At 37.9% G+C, this 19,112-nt stretch overlaps 1 protein-coding gene across 2 annotated transcripts in view; it reads right to left on the bottom strand.

Annotated features, from left to right (window-relative positions):
• ATAD2B (ATPase family AAA domain containing 2B) overlaps positions 1-19,112 on the bottom strand; it is a 76,296-nt gene that overhangs the window by 20,447 nt on the left and 36,737 nt on the right. Inside the window, exons 16-23 of one of the 2 annotated variants that reach the window (XM_042032871.1) lie at positions 17,900-18,211; positions 14,089-14,221; positions 11,998-12,184; positions 11,191-11,376; positions 10,407-10,542; positions 9,895-10,091; positions 7,192-7,351; positions 3,921-4,043 (exon numbers count right to left, since the gene is read on the bottom strand). In XM_042032871.1, coding sequence (XP_041888805.1) covers positions 3,921-4,043; positions 7,192-7,351; positions 9,895-10,091; positions 10,407-10,542; positions 11,191-11,376; positions 11,998-12,184; positions 14,089-14,221; positions 17,900-18,211 — 1,434 coding nt within the window. The remainder of the gene's footprint in view (positions 1-3,920; positions 4,044-7,191; positions 7,352-9,894; positions 10,092-10,406; positions 10,543-11,190; positions 11,377-11,997; positions 12,185-14,088; positions 14,222-17,899; positions 18,212-19,112) is intronic. The other variant, XM_042032870.1, reaches the window with a different exon arrangement.

Genomic DNA, 19,112 nt, shown 5'->3' with positions numbered 1-19,112 from the left:
GTCAGCTCTGATGGACTAGAAAAATGTGACTGTCTCTCACACTTGGGTCCCCAAAGATTGACTCTTCTATCCATATTTCCTCTACAAGTAAATTCTTACAGACCATTTCAATTTTTTCCTTATTTTTAACAGATAATTCAAAAATAAGTGGCAGTTCATAATGGCATTGTATGCTGTATCAAAAAGAGTACCTGAGTAAGAACCTTGTATTGCCACTGTGATCTATGTTATGTAAAATGGATCCATTTCAGAGTCAATATGAGCTCTTAAATTAAGAAAATGCAATTCTGCTTTTAACAAAAAGTATGGTTTGCTTCCTGTAATATAACTTAATCTCATTGCTTCTACTGCTTCATAGGCTTTTTAATTAAATTCTAAAAAGGCAAACTTTCATACTGGTTAAGCACATTTTAAAGATATAAACGCATATCTGAAGTTTTGTATTTGTGAACTAAAATTTCCTATCCATTCACTAAAATGGTCTTCAAAATGTCATACTATGTCTCCAGCAGAAACTGAAACCAAGTGATCAAGAAGCTCCAAAACTGATGGATGCAGAAATTAAAAGATTCACACAGAAACCTTCATCTCACAATTAATAATTACAGCATAGGTTTCTAGGTACTATTCTAAAAATTTTAAACTGTGTATCAAACACATTTCATTACTCAAAACAACTATCACTTCTACCTTTTCATTTGCTGGTCTCCACAAGAAGTTGCAGGTTTCAATAATCTATTTACAGTTCTTAATTTACCAACTTAAAACTTGCTGTCCTTAGGTTTAACATCTTTCAACAACAGCACCTCATTTCAGTAATAGAGGAACAAGAAATTCTAGTTTGACTTCTATATACTGATTTTATTGTACAGTTTATCTTCCTGTTACACTGCAGTATTTTTGAGATCACTCACCAGTCACAGTACTAAGTAAAAACGGCAGATGTGTTAAAAAAACAAACAAATGAAAAAAAGTATACCACCCCACAAAACCACCAGAAAAGTTGGGGAAAAAAAAGCAATGTAGAAAATACCTTCCATTTCACAACTATGTAAGATTGCTAAATAACTTGCTAATAAAATTGTGAAGAAAATGGATATGGAGCTTTTTAGCCTTTTTCATCCCTTGCTTAAACTGCCCTGAAAGAGGCACATGTCGAACTCTAGATGAGCAGATGCACTGTGATTGTCCTGATCTGCTGTCTTGCTGAGGATGTTCTTCAGAGCAAAATGAGAATAACGGCAGAGCATTCACATCCCTTCCATCCATTACAATGACCAGTGCCAAGACTACATTCCTGAAGTGTTACCATCCAGGTGTTCTGCACCACCACAATCTTTGACACAACTCCTGATCCTTTGTGTTTGTTTGCCTTACAGCATGAGGCTTCCTCACACCTCAAGAGCTTGATATATTTTCCTCTGTTCATAAACAGTTAATCTAACACAGCTTCTTCCACGCATTCCAAGTCTTTTGGACTTGGTTTGGATAGCATTCCTTGCTAATCCCATCAGTGATCTTAGCCTTGCACATTCTACAGCTGGACCAACTGCAGAGCTCAGTTGTCACTAAAACCAACAAGTGTTGTCCAGAAGCACAAGCATCTTCAAGTGTCACCTGCAAGTACCTGTGACACTGTAACATTTTCCATGCCAATGTACTGAATCCACTTTGAATCCTGCCCATTCCTGTCTCTGAGTTGTCTTCTCCCACAAACTGGTGCTGCTCATCACGCACTTGTTACCTGAAGGCCAACTTACCAGCATCTCACACCAATGGTACCTGCTTTTTCTGATTTAACAAGTTCATTGCATGATACCATCAGCCTTAATTATGACTTAAGACACTGCCCTTCTTTCGACAGAATCTGCAGGCTTTGTCCCCAGAAATATCTATTACTGGGCCACTGTCACAAAAAGGAGGGCAGCATTCCAGTTCTTGCAAACTTGCAAGAAACGGCTACAAGCCACAGAGTCATTCTCTGTAACAAAGAGCTCTTAAAAACATTTACTTTAACCTCGGAAGCAATAACCTTTAACAGTCATGGGGTCTTGGATAATTAACCAAGCACAGCTCACAGCATGACACTGCAGCCAAAATTGTGAATATTCTTATAGTTCTAATAGAAAAGTACAGAGAAGAAATGAAGGCATTATATTAGCTCTGTTTTACAACCACAGCGGATTACAATTGGTGCATTTATCCACAATTCAAGACACACATTGCAAGCTTGCACAAAATTAGACAAAAACATGCATGACTGAATAGGAAAATAAAAAGAACTGTATCCATTTTAACCTGGAGAAAGCCTATAGACACTTGCATAGTTCAAAGAAATTTATTAATAAAGGGTCCTCAGTCTACCAACAGAAGTATTTCAAGAACCAGGAGCTGAAAGTTAAGACCAGCCAATTCAGCCTAGAAATCAAATAATGGAGCTTTATACCAAAGCAGGAAACAACTTGCCAAGGTAAAGCTGGAATTATTGAAATCAGTAATCCCTAAATCAGCATGAAATTTTGTTCTAATATTATAGTTCAGTGATTTTCAACCTTTTTCAACTTTCAAAACTTTAAAACTTTTCCATGGAGGTAGACTCTTTTCATGTAAACAGAGCACTGTTTCCACACCAGGAATATGTTTGGACTTTTGATAACTTTCCCTGGTCACTTTAGAAGCTGTACACAGACTTGGACATCTTTGGACTACAAGTTGAAACCAACTCCATTAACTCAGTAGGTGGCTATATCTCCCAGTCCTGGGCTGTTGGATTGTCAACATCATGCTCCCTTTAATGTGGATGTATGGGTTGTTTCTTATTAAAAAACAATCAATATATTATCTCCAAAACTACACTTGTACACATGCCAGGGTAAACCGAAAATCCAGTGGTTTAAATGCTGTTCTCCCTTATCATAATTCTTATCATACTGTATTACACACACTTTCAGAACACAGCTCTGGTTCCACCACATCCGTGTAAGAACCCAACATTTACCTGTTCACCAGGTTCTATAATACTGTCTGTAATAGCAGGCAATGTATCCCTCTTCTGAGAAGAATGATGGTGTTTTATCAGACCAGCTCACACAATAGAAAAAAGTAGAAGAGTTTCAAGGTCAGTCACCCTTTAACCTGCACTATCTGAATCTAAGATGCATTCTGTACTTCATCTTAAATTTAAATGTTTATATTGAGATCTGTAAATTCTGTCCCACATATCTACAGAAGCTTTTCTTGTTCTCCTTGTCCCTTGCCAGGCTGAATTCTCTCAGAGCTGAGATCCTAACCTGATCCCTGGCTGCTCAGTTTCTCTGTATTCCTCCCTCTGTATTTCTCTGTTTCCACTCTCTGCAGGCCTCCCTTTTGTGTTTAAGTTTGTCCAGAATCAACTTACTCATCCACACAGGCCTCCTGATGTGTTTGCCTAACTTCCTCTTTGTTGGGAAACATCACTCCTGAGTTTGGAGGAGGCAATCCTTGAGTATTAACCAGCTTTCCTGGGCCCCTCTTCCCTCCAGGGCTTTATCCCATGCGACTCTACCAAGCCAGCTCTCCTGAAGTCCAAGGTACTGAGCTTTGCTGTGCAACCCCCTTGCAACCCTAAGGATCTCAAATCTCACCACTTCATGGTCACTGCAGCCCAGCTGCTCTTGAGCTTTACATTCCCCAGCCCCTCCTTGTTGGTGGGAACAAGGTCCAGCACAGCACCTCTTCTTGGTGCCTCCTCTGTAACTTGGAGAAGGAAGTTGTCCTCTACTCATTCTAGAAATCTCCTGAATTGCTTCTGCCCCGCTGTGTTGTCCCTTCAATAAATACTGGGTCCACAAGATCCAGGGCTTGTGAATATGAGGCCATTCCTATCTGTCCATAGAGGACCTCTATATATGTTGTGTTACGATAACTGAAGTTAAACATACCTCTTTTTCTTCTTGCTTCCTTGATTTCTTCACACATCTTATTAAATTCTGGATCCAGTTCAGCAGCAATGATGGCATGAGCAGTGTCCTTCAAAGTACACGCTCTATGTCTAATTATTTTATCTAGAAAACAGGACAGCACACTTTTTTACCACAATTACAAAAATTCCTTAGCATTTCTATGTTGGTTTGTATTGTATATTACAACACTGATAGAAACAGAAGTAATTGGGAAAAATTACAGATGTATGAAAATGCAGATCAATCAAAACCACAGTACACTCAAAAATCACAACCCAGCTGTTGAAGAGATATAGGAGTTTTCAAAAGTATAAATTGCTACTTTAATCCATGCTGGCATCTATAAACAAATGCAAATAGTGAATTATGAACACACCTAAATCAACTTGCTATCAGGTGTAGCCAGTTTCCACAGGCAGATCTACACAGCATAATCGAGTGGAGTGCAAAGAGTCCCAAAGTAACAACAGACTTGTCCAGGAATTAATTTACCCACTGGGGTCTAGGAATATTCACAGTTATACTGACTGCAAAATCACACTGGACATCATCTACATCTTTAAGGTAGATCTGGCTCACTTATGTTCTTTCCCTGTTGTTTTTTTCTTTAACCCAAAATTATTGCTTAATTATTATTTAACAACTGATCAAAACCATGCTAAAACACATTCTTTTATTCCTTACACTGAGTAGCTGTTTCTCATTTTAATCCATTAAAAAAAAACTGGCAAGAAACAAGCCTCAAGTGTGCTACATTTTCAGGCCTAAATTGCCCATGCTGGAAGCCTAAATGCAACTCAGGAAAAAACAGACCAGTTCCCCTACCTTTGAAACACACAAAACAAATTATTCCACTGTTGAAATTTGAAAAGTAATCGTAACTTAATAACTAAGCCCATATGTGGAGAAAATTGACATCTAGAATGTAGCTTTTCAATGAAACCTACAACACTCATTGTTTAACTTCAGTACAAACATATTTCATTTGTCAATCCATCCATACTGAATTACTTTTTCCAGCTGTTGCCGGTACTTCAACAGTTGCCATCAACATTCATGTCTAAAACATATTCTACAACTGGCAGACTTAATGTTTTAATAATCTTTAAAAACAACAATTAAGAATATCACTAAATATTTATTTTGCAATATTTGTAATTCTAGAAACAGCAAACTTTACAGCTGGAAAAACTGCTGAGTGAAAGACTATCCAGTATCCACCTCAAAAGAGCCCAATGTTTTCTGGGGAAAACTACTGCCCACTAAATATACTGGAAGTTGGAAGGTTTTGCCCACATATTTGTGAAGCATTATGGTTTATGATCACCAAAAAACCACCCTGCATTCATTCCAGACATAATTTTGAGATATTAAGCTTCAAAGTTCTGGAGAGATAATAATGTTTAAGAAGGCCTTGCAAAGAAGGAAGGGAGGGGAGGGGAGAGGAAAAAAAAGGAATCAAATCAGGGTGTTTGACTAAACCACCACTTTCCTCTAATCCTAAGATGGGCAAGGCTTTCCCCCAAGCAGTGCTTCAAAGAGGCAAACACTCATGTCCAACATACAGTGGTTATGTTTCCATGCCTTCAAGAACATTTCCCAGTCAAACAATGGAGGGAGAAAACCCCAACATGTATTACTACAGAACCTGTCTGAAATTTTATAGCAAAGTACCAGGAAAAAAAGCCCAAAGCAACCAGTTTTTGACATCCAGACTGCAGATAAAATCAGTTAGTCTGGTCCTCCCACTGCTTTTCCAGCTTAACAACAGGACAGAAGCAGGTACAGTATGAGTCTTCTGCAAATTCAAGCATGAAGCAGAAGCAAGCATATATGCCCAGCTTTAAAGAATGTGTGCATTTATAGGTTAATATTCATTAAATGAATAGATCTGAATGCATGGAATGCTTCCTCCGAACAGCCATAATGTGCTGTTTCAGGTGTGTTCACACAACAGCCCAAGAAATCCCACATGCCAGAAGAGCAATACATGCTCTGTTGTTAATAGCAGAGGACAGAACAATTTTTCATCACCTCCTATCCAAAACTGAACCTAGGAAGAGCCAGATCAATTTCTCCCAGCTCAGTTCTGACAGCAAGGAAAATCAAAATATCCCTAAAACAGGTGCTCTTCAGATACAGTCAGAATGCCAAGTGCCCACCAAAGGCTTTAATTGGTTCATATCAGTTGCCCATTAGAAGTCCTCGAAAGCGTGTTATCAGGAACACAAAATAAATGGACTTTTTTTTAGTTGAAAGAAAATAATGCATCATAAACTGAAAAAATTATCTTCTACGAATATGAACTGGGTTCAAAAGGCAACGTGAAACAAGTCTGACCAGACTATACTGTATCTAGGCCACACATGAGACACTGGCAAAATGCCTCAGAAAATCAAAAATTTTGAGAAGAAAAATACAGAAAAATCAGGCTTTAACCTGGTAAAGCAATTTCATAAGATTTCATGAGGAACTTTTTAACACATTGGACTACATGTGTAGATCAACCCTGATGTCCAAATATCACATATATTAAATAGAACCCTACATTAAAAGGGTGCTTTGTGTTGATGCTTTGTTGATGACTCTTGAAGCTGCTGGCTGAAAGGCTTTCTTTTGGCAATGTGCACTCTAAGACAGCCCTAGCAAAGAGCACACAATGATGTTCTTTCCTTAGTTTGGAGTGTGAACAGGTTTTACATGCATTTCAGTCTACAAATTCCTTTTTAATTGAAAGCATCCCATCACATTTTGTCAAGACAATACTGTCTAATGTCTCCTAATCAGCTGCAACTGACTTCCTTGCCTGGTGATTTATCCTGTTTTATTTCTATCCCCAAATACATAGATTTTAATTTCTGTGTACGAATTTCATGTTCTAAGCTAACATGGAAATACAGCAGGCCACTGCCAGATTGTGTGAGGATTCTCTACAGAGCTCTCCAAATTACAGTGGGGTTTTGTTGCATATACAGAGTCCATATATGAAAAAGGAGCTATCAAATTTGAAAGGGAACTACAAAACATAATTTATTAGAGAACAGCTCTGAATGCTGTAGTTTTCCTGCTCTTCTAATGTCCCCCAGGTGCACTACATGCCTTAGAATACTAAAAGCACAGACCCCTTAGGACTTGCTTATCCTAATTATCACAAACCATGCAGCTTATCTAAATGCCAGAATAGCAACAAAATACGGGATTAAATACCAGGCTTTCAGGTCTAGGTAGGCCAAAAGAAGTAGATTCTTACCTCCAGGATCTTTGTCTGGATTGTACTCCAATGCATTGCTGCAGATCAGGTCAATGTCTGTTAGAAAATCCTTGGCTGTTAAGTAGTTGTGTTTATCAATTTTGGTTATTACTGTTGACAGGTCCATTGGCTCTTTGATAACCTCAAGGTAATCTGAAACCTATAAACAAACAGCACACAGAAATGACACAGGACCATATGCATTCTTACTGAACAATAACAATCACATCTTTATACTTGGATTCATTCCACATGCTTAACTCTAAGACATTAACTAAACATTTTGATTTCTAAGCAAATTTATGCTAAAAATGAAAGTTTTATCAGGCTAAGAACATGGCATTTCCAAAGCTTCTTTCCTTCAGGAGCTCACCAATTTATCTTTCAAAATTAATTAAATAGTATTTTTGAGGGAATACACTTTAATGTAAATGTATTTTTCATTTTAGACTGATTTAGTTATAGATTTTTATGGTGCTATAAGACTGTCATGTACTAAAAAAGCAAAACCCATCAGACTAACTTGAAGCCCTAGGAAAAATTAGGGAAGCTCTATTTTGTTCACTTTGTAGGTAAGGTTCTCATTAGACTAAACAGCCAAATTATCAGCTTTTAAATACCTTCTATAAAATAGTTTCTTCAATCACTTGTTAAACAAAGAAAAGTCAGGTTTTATTGATTGCAGATGTTAGATTGGCTGTACAGAAGGACAATCCAAAGAAAAAGCCTTGTGTCAGAGTTTACTATGAGCTTAGATCGTAACTGGAGATTCAGCAACCACCAGGGCACACTAAAAAGTGTTTAACAGAATTAATGATACCATAAGGGTTTCAGCCTTAATAGTCAAATGCATCAGCACAGCTGCTGTTACAAAGTTCACCCAAAAAATTTATGAATATCTTATTTACTTCAAGGGGAAAAAAATATATATATTTGAATGTTTCAGTGTGATTTAGATTAGAATTAATTAAAAACACTGGCAGCCTCTAAAACAGTACTGCATTTTTTTCTTTTTAAATCACCCACATATGATGGTCACTGCCAAAGCACTTAAGAGTTAAATACATATTCAGATCAAGCCATAATGGTTCTGTAAATTTTTTTTTTTTAATATAGTGGCTGCAGACAGATATTACAACATAAACTAATATTAATGCATTATTTCAGTGGACAGCAATGTGTCACTTAATTCCTTAAATACAGATACTGAAATTTATTTTGACAAATTAAAATGGCAAAAATTCTCTTTTGGTCTCCCTTTACAGAAACATGACGATATCTGGTTCAGGGACTGGAAAGCCAAGGCACAGGCTTCCTTTTCTTGTTAGCACAGCATCAGAAAATCCTCACTGGAAGCTGTAAATATTGCTGCTGATTTAGTCAGGAAAATCCTTGACTTATCACACAGCAGCATTCTCTGCAATGCAAGTAGGAGTGGAACAAACCTAACACATTTTCTAAGGAAGTCAAGCAGACAAGCTGTTGTAGAAAAGGAAAGGCTAGTCCTGTGCTGAATGCAGCAGGTGGGACAAAAAGGATTACATTTGACTTCTGGTGCTGTGATATATTAGCAGCATTCTGGCAAGTCTTCAAATAACAAATTCACATTTCTATTCTCTCCATCTACAAAACATGGACTTATTCCTTCTCTATGTGCCCTTATTCATGTAAGTTTAGACCACAGTCTTGACAGAAAGGAACTACCTTTACTACAAGTATGAAGAGTTTCCTACAATAATGGACCTCCCAAACAGTTTCACAGGAAAAATCAAACCAAGTTACTGCTCAGACCATGCTCACACTGTAGGTTGCCACATTAAACAGCTCACCAGGCTTTCAAAAACAGTCAGCTATGGAACACTATGGAAAGCTCAAATCAAGAGAGGACTGCATCAGCCCATAAAAGACGCCTGTTCCATTCTGCCTGTTCCATCCTGCCTGTTCCATCCTGCAAGGAATTTACACTCCAAATCTGCTTTTTACAATGATGGACTTCTGATGTCCCATATTCAGCTTTTAATGTCTTCCAAAAGAGTTGCTTCTCTCTTCAGAAAAAAAGTAGGGATCTTTTTTTGCAGGTAGCAAGCGTGCAATGCTTGCAGGGGGCCAGCATCTGATCTCAAAGTCAGACCAAATACAATCCTATTCATACAGCAGCACTTGAAAATAGATTTGCAGATCAAACTGTCTCATCAGTTAGGTGTGTACAGTCCATAATCGACCAGTTAATGCCTTATAATGTGCTACCATCTGTGATTAATGGCATCCACAAGCATTGCTGCTGAAATTATGCAACAATACTATTAATGCTGAATGCATTACAGAACACAGATCACTTTCCCAGTATTATCATGTTTATGATTACAATGCTGTAAAAGTTTTTATTAAAGAATTTTATTTATGGTTTCAAGTATTTCAGGAGCACTGGCAGGAACAGGAGTGTTGGCATTTTAAAATGCTCATTTCAGTTATAAAAAGCACAGGAATGCACTGGGGCCACTGGTAATAGAACATGCTCCAAATCCTTGCATCATAGACAATGAGGCTGTGACTGTATCATCAGCTAAAAAGCAGCATCTTAGACTGGACGGATCATGAATAAAACATCTATTTTTCTAATTAACTCAGCCATTTCCTTTTTTTATTTTGCATTCTTTTTCTAATATTTTCAACTTCATTGTTTGCACATTACTGAAACAAGACCTCTTCAATATCCACCGGTTTGCTGAAGATGTTAAAGCGTTTGTCTGTGGCCAGCCTCTTGGTGACATCCCTGAGAAACAACCGCAGCTCCCGCAGGGTGTTCTCCTCCTGGTCCTCCATCCGCTGCTTCTCGGCTTCCGACAGCTCCCGGGCAGGACACGGCAGTGCAAGAGGAAGAACTTCCAGAGCACGAAGAGCTAGGGAAAAAAACAAGAAGTCAGACAATGGAAACATTAACACCACAGTGGCTCTTGGGATTATGCCACTCCCAATTTCATTATATGTATTTAATATGCATTGTGGATCTAACTATCACTGCATCCTTGACCCCACAACTCTCCATCTTCCACAACTGTTAACTGTAACTCTGAAATTTATTCTGGGCACTGATTAATGCTGTCACATGGTAATTACACTAACTGTTAACTATCCACACCTTTTTAAAAAGGAAAGGAACACAAAATAAAACAATAGGATCACATTATTATTGGTTTTACTGTAACTTAGTTTACCAGCCTGTTTCCTTCTTGGTGGGGGCATTGCTGCCTCATCAAGAATTAAGCCTTTGAAAAATCGCAATCTGTCTTCTTCACTTGGTCTTTGAATATAAAAAACCTCTTCATACTGGATTCTGAAAATACATTTCACCTAAAAAAAAAAAGCCGTAAGAAAACTGAGCCCACTGAAAAAGACATGAACAATGACCATATTGTAATACTAGTCACAAACTTTTCAAAATCAGCCACATGACGGGAGACAGTAAACTCTACCTAAAGCTGTGTTCACAGCAAAGGGAAGACAAATACTTGTAATTCTCACTGAATTTTCTAAAGTAATGAAACTTGTAGTATCCCATGATCCTAACAATGGCCACTCCTGCAGTAAAAGGAGAATAAAAGGGCAGGAGGAGAAAAAAAAATAATCACAGAAAATGTTAAGGAGAAAAACCAGGAACCCTCCCCCATCTGGAGCCTCAGAAAATGTAATGCTCAAGGTCAGGCCTTTAGACTAAATCTGCATTTAATTATAATGGAGTCATTTGTCAAAAAGAACAACTGACAAAATGAACAATTTTGTCTTCCCAGAAGAGTAGCATGGAGCTTATGAAAATCAGTAATACAGACAGACATCCCACATTAAGGAAAATTACTAACATTTAATTATTATCATATTTTCTGTATGACATATTTTAAATTAAGTTAGAAAACCACTACAAAGCAAAATGATTTTACATGATTAAAACATTCAGAAGAACACAGAACTCCCTAACAATTCCTCCTTTCATGATAAACGTACCTCTTCAGGCAAATCACTAAACATGGACTCAGAGGTAGACAGTAGAAATATAGGTGAGAAAGATGGTATATCTTGCAGCAAAGTTAGGAAAGTAGCTCTCACAGTTTCACTGACAGCTTCCCACCAATCACCAATATGAGGCATGTAAACTATACTTGGTACTGTTCTTCGAGCTTCACGAAAGATCTAATTAAAAGAAACAGTGACATTTCAACTAAGGAACTAATTGTTACCATCAGTTGTGAGTAACAAAGTTCTTGTGCATTAGAAAATTACTCATCTTTGTGGTATTTTATAGACAAATGTTCCAGCAGAATAGAATTATCTAAAGACTTTCTAAACAAGTGTTTGCGACTCAGCTACAGCAGTCAAATATTTAATGTCAATGTGCCAGGGAGACTACAAAGCAACGACTTTGTTTTAAAAATACTTAAGTTTTAAAAACTGCTTTGCAATTCATGCAATATTCACCACAAGCTATTTGGAAATGTAAAACATTTAAAACTAAGCAAATGAATCTAGAACCACAGCACAACAATCCATACACAACATCAAGCACTGAACACCCAGATTAAATTTACTCAGCACTAGGTATGTGATGAGGGGGCAGGTTAAAAATGTAATTACATTCACTAGTTACTAGAGAGATCTCCATCACCCCCTAGAGACCTTTTTCTTTTAAACAGGAAAATAGAAGGAGCATATGAAAACCTGGACTTTAAGTTACATTATTCCATCTGGCTGCCTTTATATTGATGCAACCAGAATTACATAATTGACTCATTACAAGGGAATCTGAAATATCACCTGTGCACATGACTCTTCAGGCGTTTTGGCACTGACTGAATAAAGAGCTGGCAGGTCGAGCCTGTGTACGGAGAATTTTTCCAGGGTGTGCAATAGTGCTGGAGCGAGGTGCGAAGTCTGACCCGAACCTCTTTCCCCAGAGAGCAGTAATCTTGGTCTGTAAGAGGTTGGCTGGTGATAAGCTGACCTGCAACAGAACAACAGTTACAAAAGTCAATTAACATACCAATGCTATCAATGGATGGATATATAGGAGATATTTTAGAATCCATAAGACTTTCAGTAATGGGTAATAGCTTCCTACAACAGTCTGAAAACATCAACTAACACTACTATCACTCAAAACTACTTCAGGTGCCAGTAACTCAAGATTTGTCTTATCTTTGTTTCCACAACCATTTAATTCAAACCCATCTGTGTGAAGCTATGATATATACTAAATTCATAACAATTTTCATTATAACCAGTTTATTTAAAAGTAATTCCTTGATCATATAAGAAAATTTATTGGACATCCAGTAAAGACAGCAATTGAATCATGTCTAGGTCAGTCCTAACTACTAAAGTATCTCCTCGGCAGCCTCAGGAATCCCAGGTCAACCCTTTCATCCCTTAAGTGCCGCCCAAGATTTTCAAGAACCAATGAACATTTCATTGGTTATTTAAGAAAAAGGACCTGAAGTAGGGTTGAATAAAATCACTATGTGTCATGTATTTTAACATATTTGTTTTAGCATTTGTACACTTCTAGTCAGTAGATTTCTGAACAGAAGGAAAACTTATTTTTTGGTTTTTTGTTGTTGAGAAGAAACTCTAAGCAGTACATACAAAGGATTTTGTGTTTGTTCCTTTCTCTTGATGTTTTTGCCCAATTTTATGGACAAATGAGACAAGAAGAAAAAAGCATTAAGTTTTTCCATTAAAAGTCCTTTCCATTTATAGAAAACTGATTATTAAACAAGAAAGTTTTTAATTAATTTGCATTTTCTCTCATTAAGGCATTTCTATCTGCCCATCAGTGAACTTGGGCAGTGGAACAAGACTTGCTGGTATTACTTCATGTTAAATATTTTGGGACAGGAATGAACACTGCTGACCTTTGGCTTTCAGTTCTAGTGGTGGTGGTTACACACACAGATAACAATCAAAAATGCTCAGAAAATAGATTAGGGGAGGCTTACATACTTTGCAAAAATAAGCACAGCCTTGTGATTCTTTTATTTAGGCACACATCCACACAAATATATATTGTTGTTCTGGGTTTGACTTCCCCCTTCCCAAGCTCACAACAAAAGCTTAAATTTGGCATTAGAATATTTAACTATGTCCCTCCAACTGTTTGAACTTTAATCCTTATTTTTAAGCTCAACTATCCATAAATTCTGTTCTGGCATTATTATTTAGCACAAAAATTTTAACAGTTTTCCACAAGATGGCTCTACTAAACAGTGCCACTAATGAACAGTTTTTCTAACTTCATTTACTTTATTCAGCAAACTCCCTGCAGAAACTACCACATAAAGTAGTCCAAAACTATTCTTAACACAAAACCAAGAAATGTTCATTATTGTTAATTACTGTAGCCAGTCCAATTTATACAAGATACACTCATCCAAATTTCACACTTATTTTCTAAATTCCCATTTTCCTGAAACTTTCCACAAAAAACAATGAAAAAAGCACAGTAAAAATGCTGAATGCATTCATTATACAAAATGCTTCCAAAACAGATTCATACACCAAAGCTCAACCATACTTTGGACGAAGAAAAAGCACACAACCCCTCCAATATTTTCCCTCATACATCTCTTCTCAGTTCTTAACCTTTCAAATTGAAGTAGTTTGTTAAAATTAAGAATTGCAGTTATCATCTTTACTTCTAACCTACTATTGAAAAACATTTCTGATTCCTGCGTGTAGGATGTGGCCTTTCCCAAGAACACCCCCACATCTAAAACTCTTATCTGTGCACTTACGTGTTTCATTACAGAACACCAATGCCACCCCAAAGCAAACAACTTTTTTAGCTCTCCTGATGTAGAGTCTCCTGGTTTTATCTATCTAATTATACGCATTTAGAGAAACACTCACATTGTAAAATGAAGGTAGGGTTTATGTATAGCAGCTGATGACTGTTTCTTTGGTGATCCTGAGTGACAGCTCGTCTCAAAAATTGATGAAGCATTCTCATCTTCACTATCATCTAATATTAGACTTGGTACATCTGTTCCAAGAGATGTATTAATTAGAACTTTATCACTTCTAAGTACATGTACAACAAACAAGACAAGATACTACAATTTTCTTTGTGTCAATTATAATAAATCTTCAAATGTAAAAGAAATTAGTTAAAACTGTCTAAGTATCAGCCTTAGGAATAATAAGTACTTATTACTTCAAAAACCAAAACAAATTAAATGCTGTAGAAGTCTAATCATAATTACAATTTATTTTTTTAAACAATCAAGCTAAACAACTTCTCAAATACAAAAAAGTTTAACTTGTTATGAAATACTTCCTTTGGGTTTATTTTACAGCTAGAGGTTTTTTCAAGGATGAAGCTATAAAATGTGTAATTCCTCAGACTATACAGAATTTTGTAATTATTTACTTGTACCAAGTGTCCAAATTCTCATAGGTACACTTTTTCCAAAATTATTCTCAGCATGACTACCTAGACGTGTTTATGAAGAATTGTTTTCCACCCTCTGATAATCTGCTGAAGAATATCAAATTACTTTTTATCAAAATCAGTTCAATGCCTTCCATATTCATATACTATACCTTTACGTAGTTTAATTCCTTTGCTAATATAGTAACACAATGAACTGAAGTACTTTCTATACAGACCTTGAAAAGCAAAAATCTCAAAGACTGATTATATTCACAAGACACACTGCAGAGACTAACAACTGCAAAAATACTAATATGGCACTAAAACAAAACAACGAGGTAACGGTTGAAAATCAGGTACAGCTAAATTAGCTCCCAGAGCTGCAATGGGATTGAGAGTTACTGGGTGTGATTTAATAATGGAAAAGAGCTGCTGCAAGATCTTTATTTGCCCCTGGAAAGGAGTTGAGTTGCTTTTGCCCGATGTAAGGCCACTCGTTCTCAGTCCCATAGGGAAGGAAGCGTGCAATGATGGGATGAAAATGGTCACAGCCACTCAGCTGCACAGCAGGAGCACTGCAGAGGCCAGCTCTGCTGAGCAAGAAAACGTTCTGCAATGGATGGGCAGCATTCCTGAGAGCAGCCCAGAGTCACTGTAGCACACTGCTGCTCAGGACAACCACCAGACATCCCAACAGCAGCTCAAGTCAGCCATAGACACTTATGAAAAGAGATTGCTGTGAAATGAAAGTGTGAAGTACAGAGAGATCCAAGTATCATTCTCAAATACACAGTCCACTGCATGACTTGTTGGCCTAACATGAGGCAATGGCACAGGTCCTGCCACACTGATCAGACGATCACCATGGGACAAAGGAATCTCCTTCAAGGCAGTGTTAAGAGTTGGATGGAGGTGCCATCCAAGCCACAGGAAAAACTGTCCCAGGGTTCCAGGAAAAATTGTTAAGAGACAACAAAGGTTCCCTTAGCTGGCTGTGTGATGTAAGAAAGTGGATTCAGAGTAGGCTGGGCTGGAATGATATTCTGCTGGCATGGGAGGAGGATGTGTCCTGTCCCTTGTCAAGGGATACACACCTGACAATCATTCCTCAGGGAACAAAGATGAAGAAGGCTTGCAGACCCCAAGCAGTGGCCAAAAGCTAGTCCACAGCAAGAAAACATGGCACAGAACCTGCTGGATATTTAGCTAAAGCTAAGGGTGGAGACCTCCAAATCAACTGGACAAAGGCCTTCTTCCTCTGGGCTCACTACAGTCCCTAAAACAGACAGGATTTCCAGTATACCAAATGTAGGCACAAGTAAGTCCTATGCTCATGCACTGGACACAGCTTTCACTTCCTAAAATACACAATTATTTTAAAAGGTAGCTCATCTTTTAATCCCAAGCATCAAGTCTCTGTGACGTCCTCTGCTTGAGCATCTGACTCACTGAATTACAAGAAACAGGAATTCTTAGTGAAATGCAGAAAACCTGATGTGCAGATTGTAAGCACATCTGTAAGCATGTGCTGTATACTTAGCTTTGAATTCAAGAAAATTTGAAGCCCAGTTGTGTAATCTACATTGCACAATGTACAATTGTTGTACCTGAAAGTGGATTCTTCTGGTTTTAACAAAGATTAAGCTTGTTATTCAATATCTTCTTGGACTTAAGGGAGTAAGAAAAAAACTAAAGGAAATGCTAAAAGAAACCTCAGTTCACACATCTTCAAAATCAATTACCTACAAACATTTAAAAGTACCCATAGCAGCAAATTATCTAGTAAAACTTCTATTTAAATCAACTAAAGCTTCCAAATTCAATTTGTTAGCAGTAATGAGCAATAATAAATAGGAATGTAAAAAATATAACCAAAGAAAATACTCTGAACTTAAACCAATTCTTCAACAAGAATGACGATCTCTAAACTGGGTGCTACCAACAGGTTAACAGCATACAGAGACTCAAGCATCTTAAATAACTTTGGTTACAATCAAGGGAGCCCAACAGGATCTAACTGCAGCTGCAAGCCAGCTCATTTCCCCCTGCCTACCACCACATGCTCCCAGGGCCCATCTCTGGCCAACTCCAACACTTGTTAAAACCTCCTGCTACCCCATAGTCAGCAGAAAACACATAAGTACATCATTTTTGGATGAGTTTTCTGGCTAAAACAGTTTAACAAAGGACCTGATCTACTCAAGCAAGTGGAAAAGATAGAGCAAAAATGCACAGCTGGGCTGGAGAACTGCAGCAGCCACCATAAGGATCAGCTTAAGCTGCCTGGGCTGCAGGCTGAAAGCGTGCTCTGGAACACGAATGAGAAGAAAGTCAAGAAAGATTTGCTTTATGACTGGGCTGTTTTCAAGTTAATCACACACAACCCCAAGAACTGGGGGGTGAGAATGATCCCAGATAACAACAGTAGACTGTATCAGAATAAACAGATCTCAAAGCCAAGGTATCTTGTTCAACACTTAACTTCCAAGAAATGACCTGGGTAACTATTAAAGCATGTCTCAGAGAACAGTTGGGTAAAAAAACCCCAGCACCTATTGACTCACTGCCAGTCAAAACAGCCAGCCACATTCCTTCTTGTTCCCGGCTTCCTTGGTGCACTCCCACTGCTCCCATTGCAGCAGGTTTCTGGCATTCACCGACCCCTTAGTGAGTTGATTTTACTCACAAATTTGGCAAAAAAAGCTAACTTGACAAAACAGCAAACAGTTCTCCACTTGCTAAGCCAACAGAATCAGCTTGGAAGATCAGGAATGCACCAGGCCAGTTCAGGGAGAGGGAAGTCTCAGGACTTTCTTCTAGATCAGCACATGACATTACATAGGCTCAGGTATCTCAGCTAAACACCTGCTGAGCAGTGAGCCCCCCAAAGCTTCTGCACCACCAGCAAGCACAGGACAAGGGATAGCTAACCAATGTTCAGGACAGGAGCACCAATTTCAGGTCCTGTTACACTCAGCAACATTGTCTCACTATTTTTTTTTGTTCTGACCTTTAGTTATGCCCCAACATTTCTTGTATTTAAATTGTAAATTACTTTTTTCTTTTTTTGGATGGCACTTACACGCATGGGACCTTACTCTATATAGGTCAGGTCATTAGATTCTACAACAACTTGGAATCAGCAGAAATAATTATGCAACATTCGAGCAAGTGGTATTTACATCCTAACAACACTGAAGGAAATACACATGAGATTTAAGGCTAGGTGGAGAAGCTGAAATACTTGCAAAGTGAAACAGCATTTGCAAAAAACCCCAAACCACATACCTTCACTTTTGTCACCCTGGCTGAATTCAGCGTGAGGGAACACTTTGTGTAAGACCTCGAGGAGCTTAGTGAAGGTCCGTTCCAAGAGCGGCCTGATGACGGGGGACAGCGCGTGTCCCGAAGACGTCACGGCACGCTGGGAGGCAGGCACAATGTTCTGCATCGCGTGGTAGAAATCCTGCGCGCTGAGGACCACTGAGGAGACGTCCAGCTGGAGCTTCTGACTGCTCATGTAAATCTGGGGGTAGCGGCGTCTCAGGGCAATCAAGGCAGCCTCAGTGCAAAGTGCTTTTATGTCAGCTCCACAGTACCCTAGTGCACACAGAAACACAAACACCTTCCATGAAACAGCACCGCTGTGCCACACCTGTCTCAAGCATGCCTCCAGCTAAAAACAAGCTTATTTAATTAATTAATACTTCATTGTCAGGGTCCACAAAGCACCTGCCAATAGGTATCAGGTCATAATCTGGTGACAGTGTTGTATACCAAGAAATCAGGTTTATTAAGATAATACTAAGAAATTAATTCCACATTGCGGTTAAAATTACCTACATTTTCACTATACCATATGATACATAGTGTATTTTCAGTCCTGGTTTATAGGTCTGTTACTGCTCTTTCTTTTCCCTTAATACTGTATAAAGTATGTGTGCAATTTTAACAGGCTAGTCACTCTCCTTCTTTTTTCCTTTAATACCTCCACATGAACATATTCTTTAATAGGAAAGTAATTTTGTTACACTGAACATCACCAACTTTAAACTTTTACAGTCTGAGAAAATGAGCAGTATAAAGAAAAATGTTTCATGAGTAGAATATGGAAAAGATAAAATCTCTTGTTAAAAAAGCATACTCTGGATTCCTGGAAAAATGTTAACTTTTACTATCGAGAAAAATGTTTCATACTTTTTAGGAGTTTCATAACTTTACTAGTATAATCAAAAGTAGAAATTAAAATGCATTAGAATTTTAATTTAGCCTATCTTCATAAGTATCTACAGGTGGCTACCTATAATTGCTTAATCATCACTAGTAAAAAACACAGATCTGATAATTATGAAATACAGAGAGACTTAATACCTCTGAGTCTTTTGCAGTACTAATGGTTTGGGGGTTTTCCCCAGAGCTAGAAATTAGATTTCAAATTTTTCCATCTTTCTCAGCAAGAGACATTAATATGCCTCTGTATTTTGAAGCACCATAGCTCCAC

This window comes from Corvus kubaryi, unplaced genomic scaffold (assembly GCF_017639235.1).
Source record: "Corvus kubaryi isolate FWS band 111438036 unplaced genomic scaffold, C.kubaryi_AGA036_p1.0 37354, whole genome shotgun sequence".
In the NCBI taxonomy this organism is placed as follows: domain Eukaryota; kingdom Metazoa; phylum Chordata; class Aves; order Passeriformes; family Corvidae; genus Corvus; species Corvus kubaryi.
This window is presented reverse-complemented; position numbering and strand designations above follow the sequence as displayed.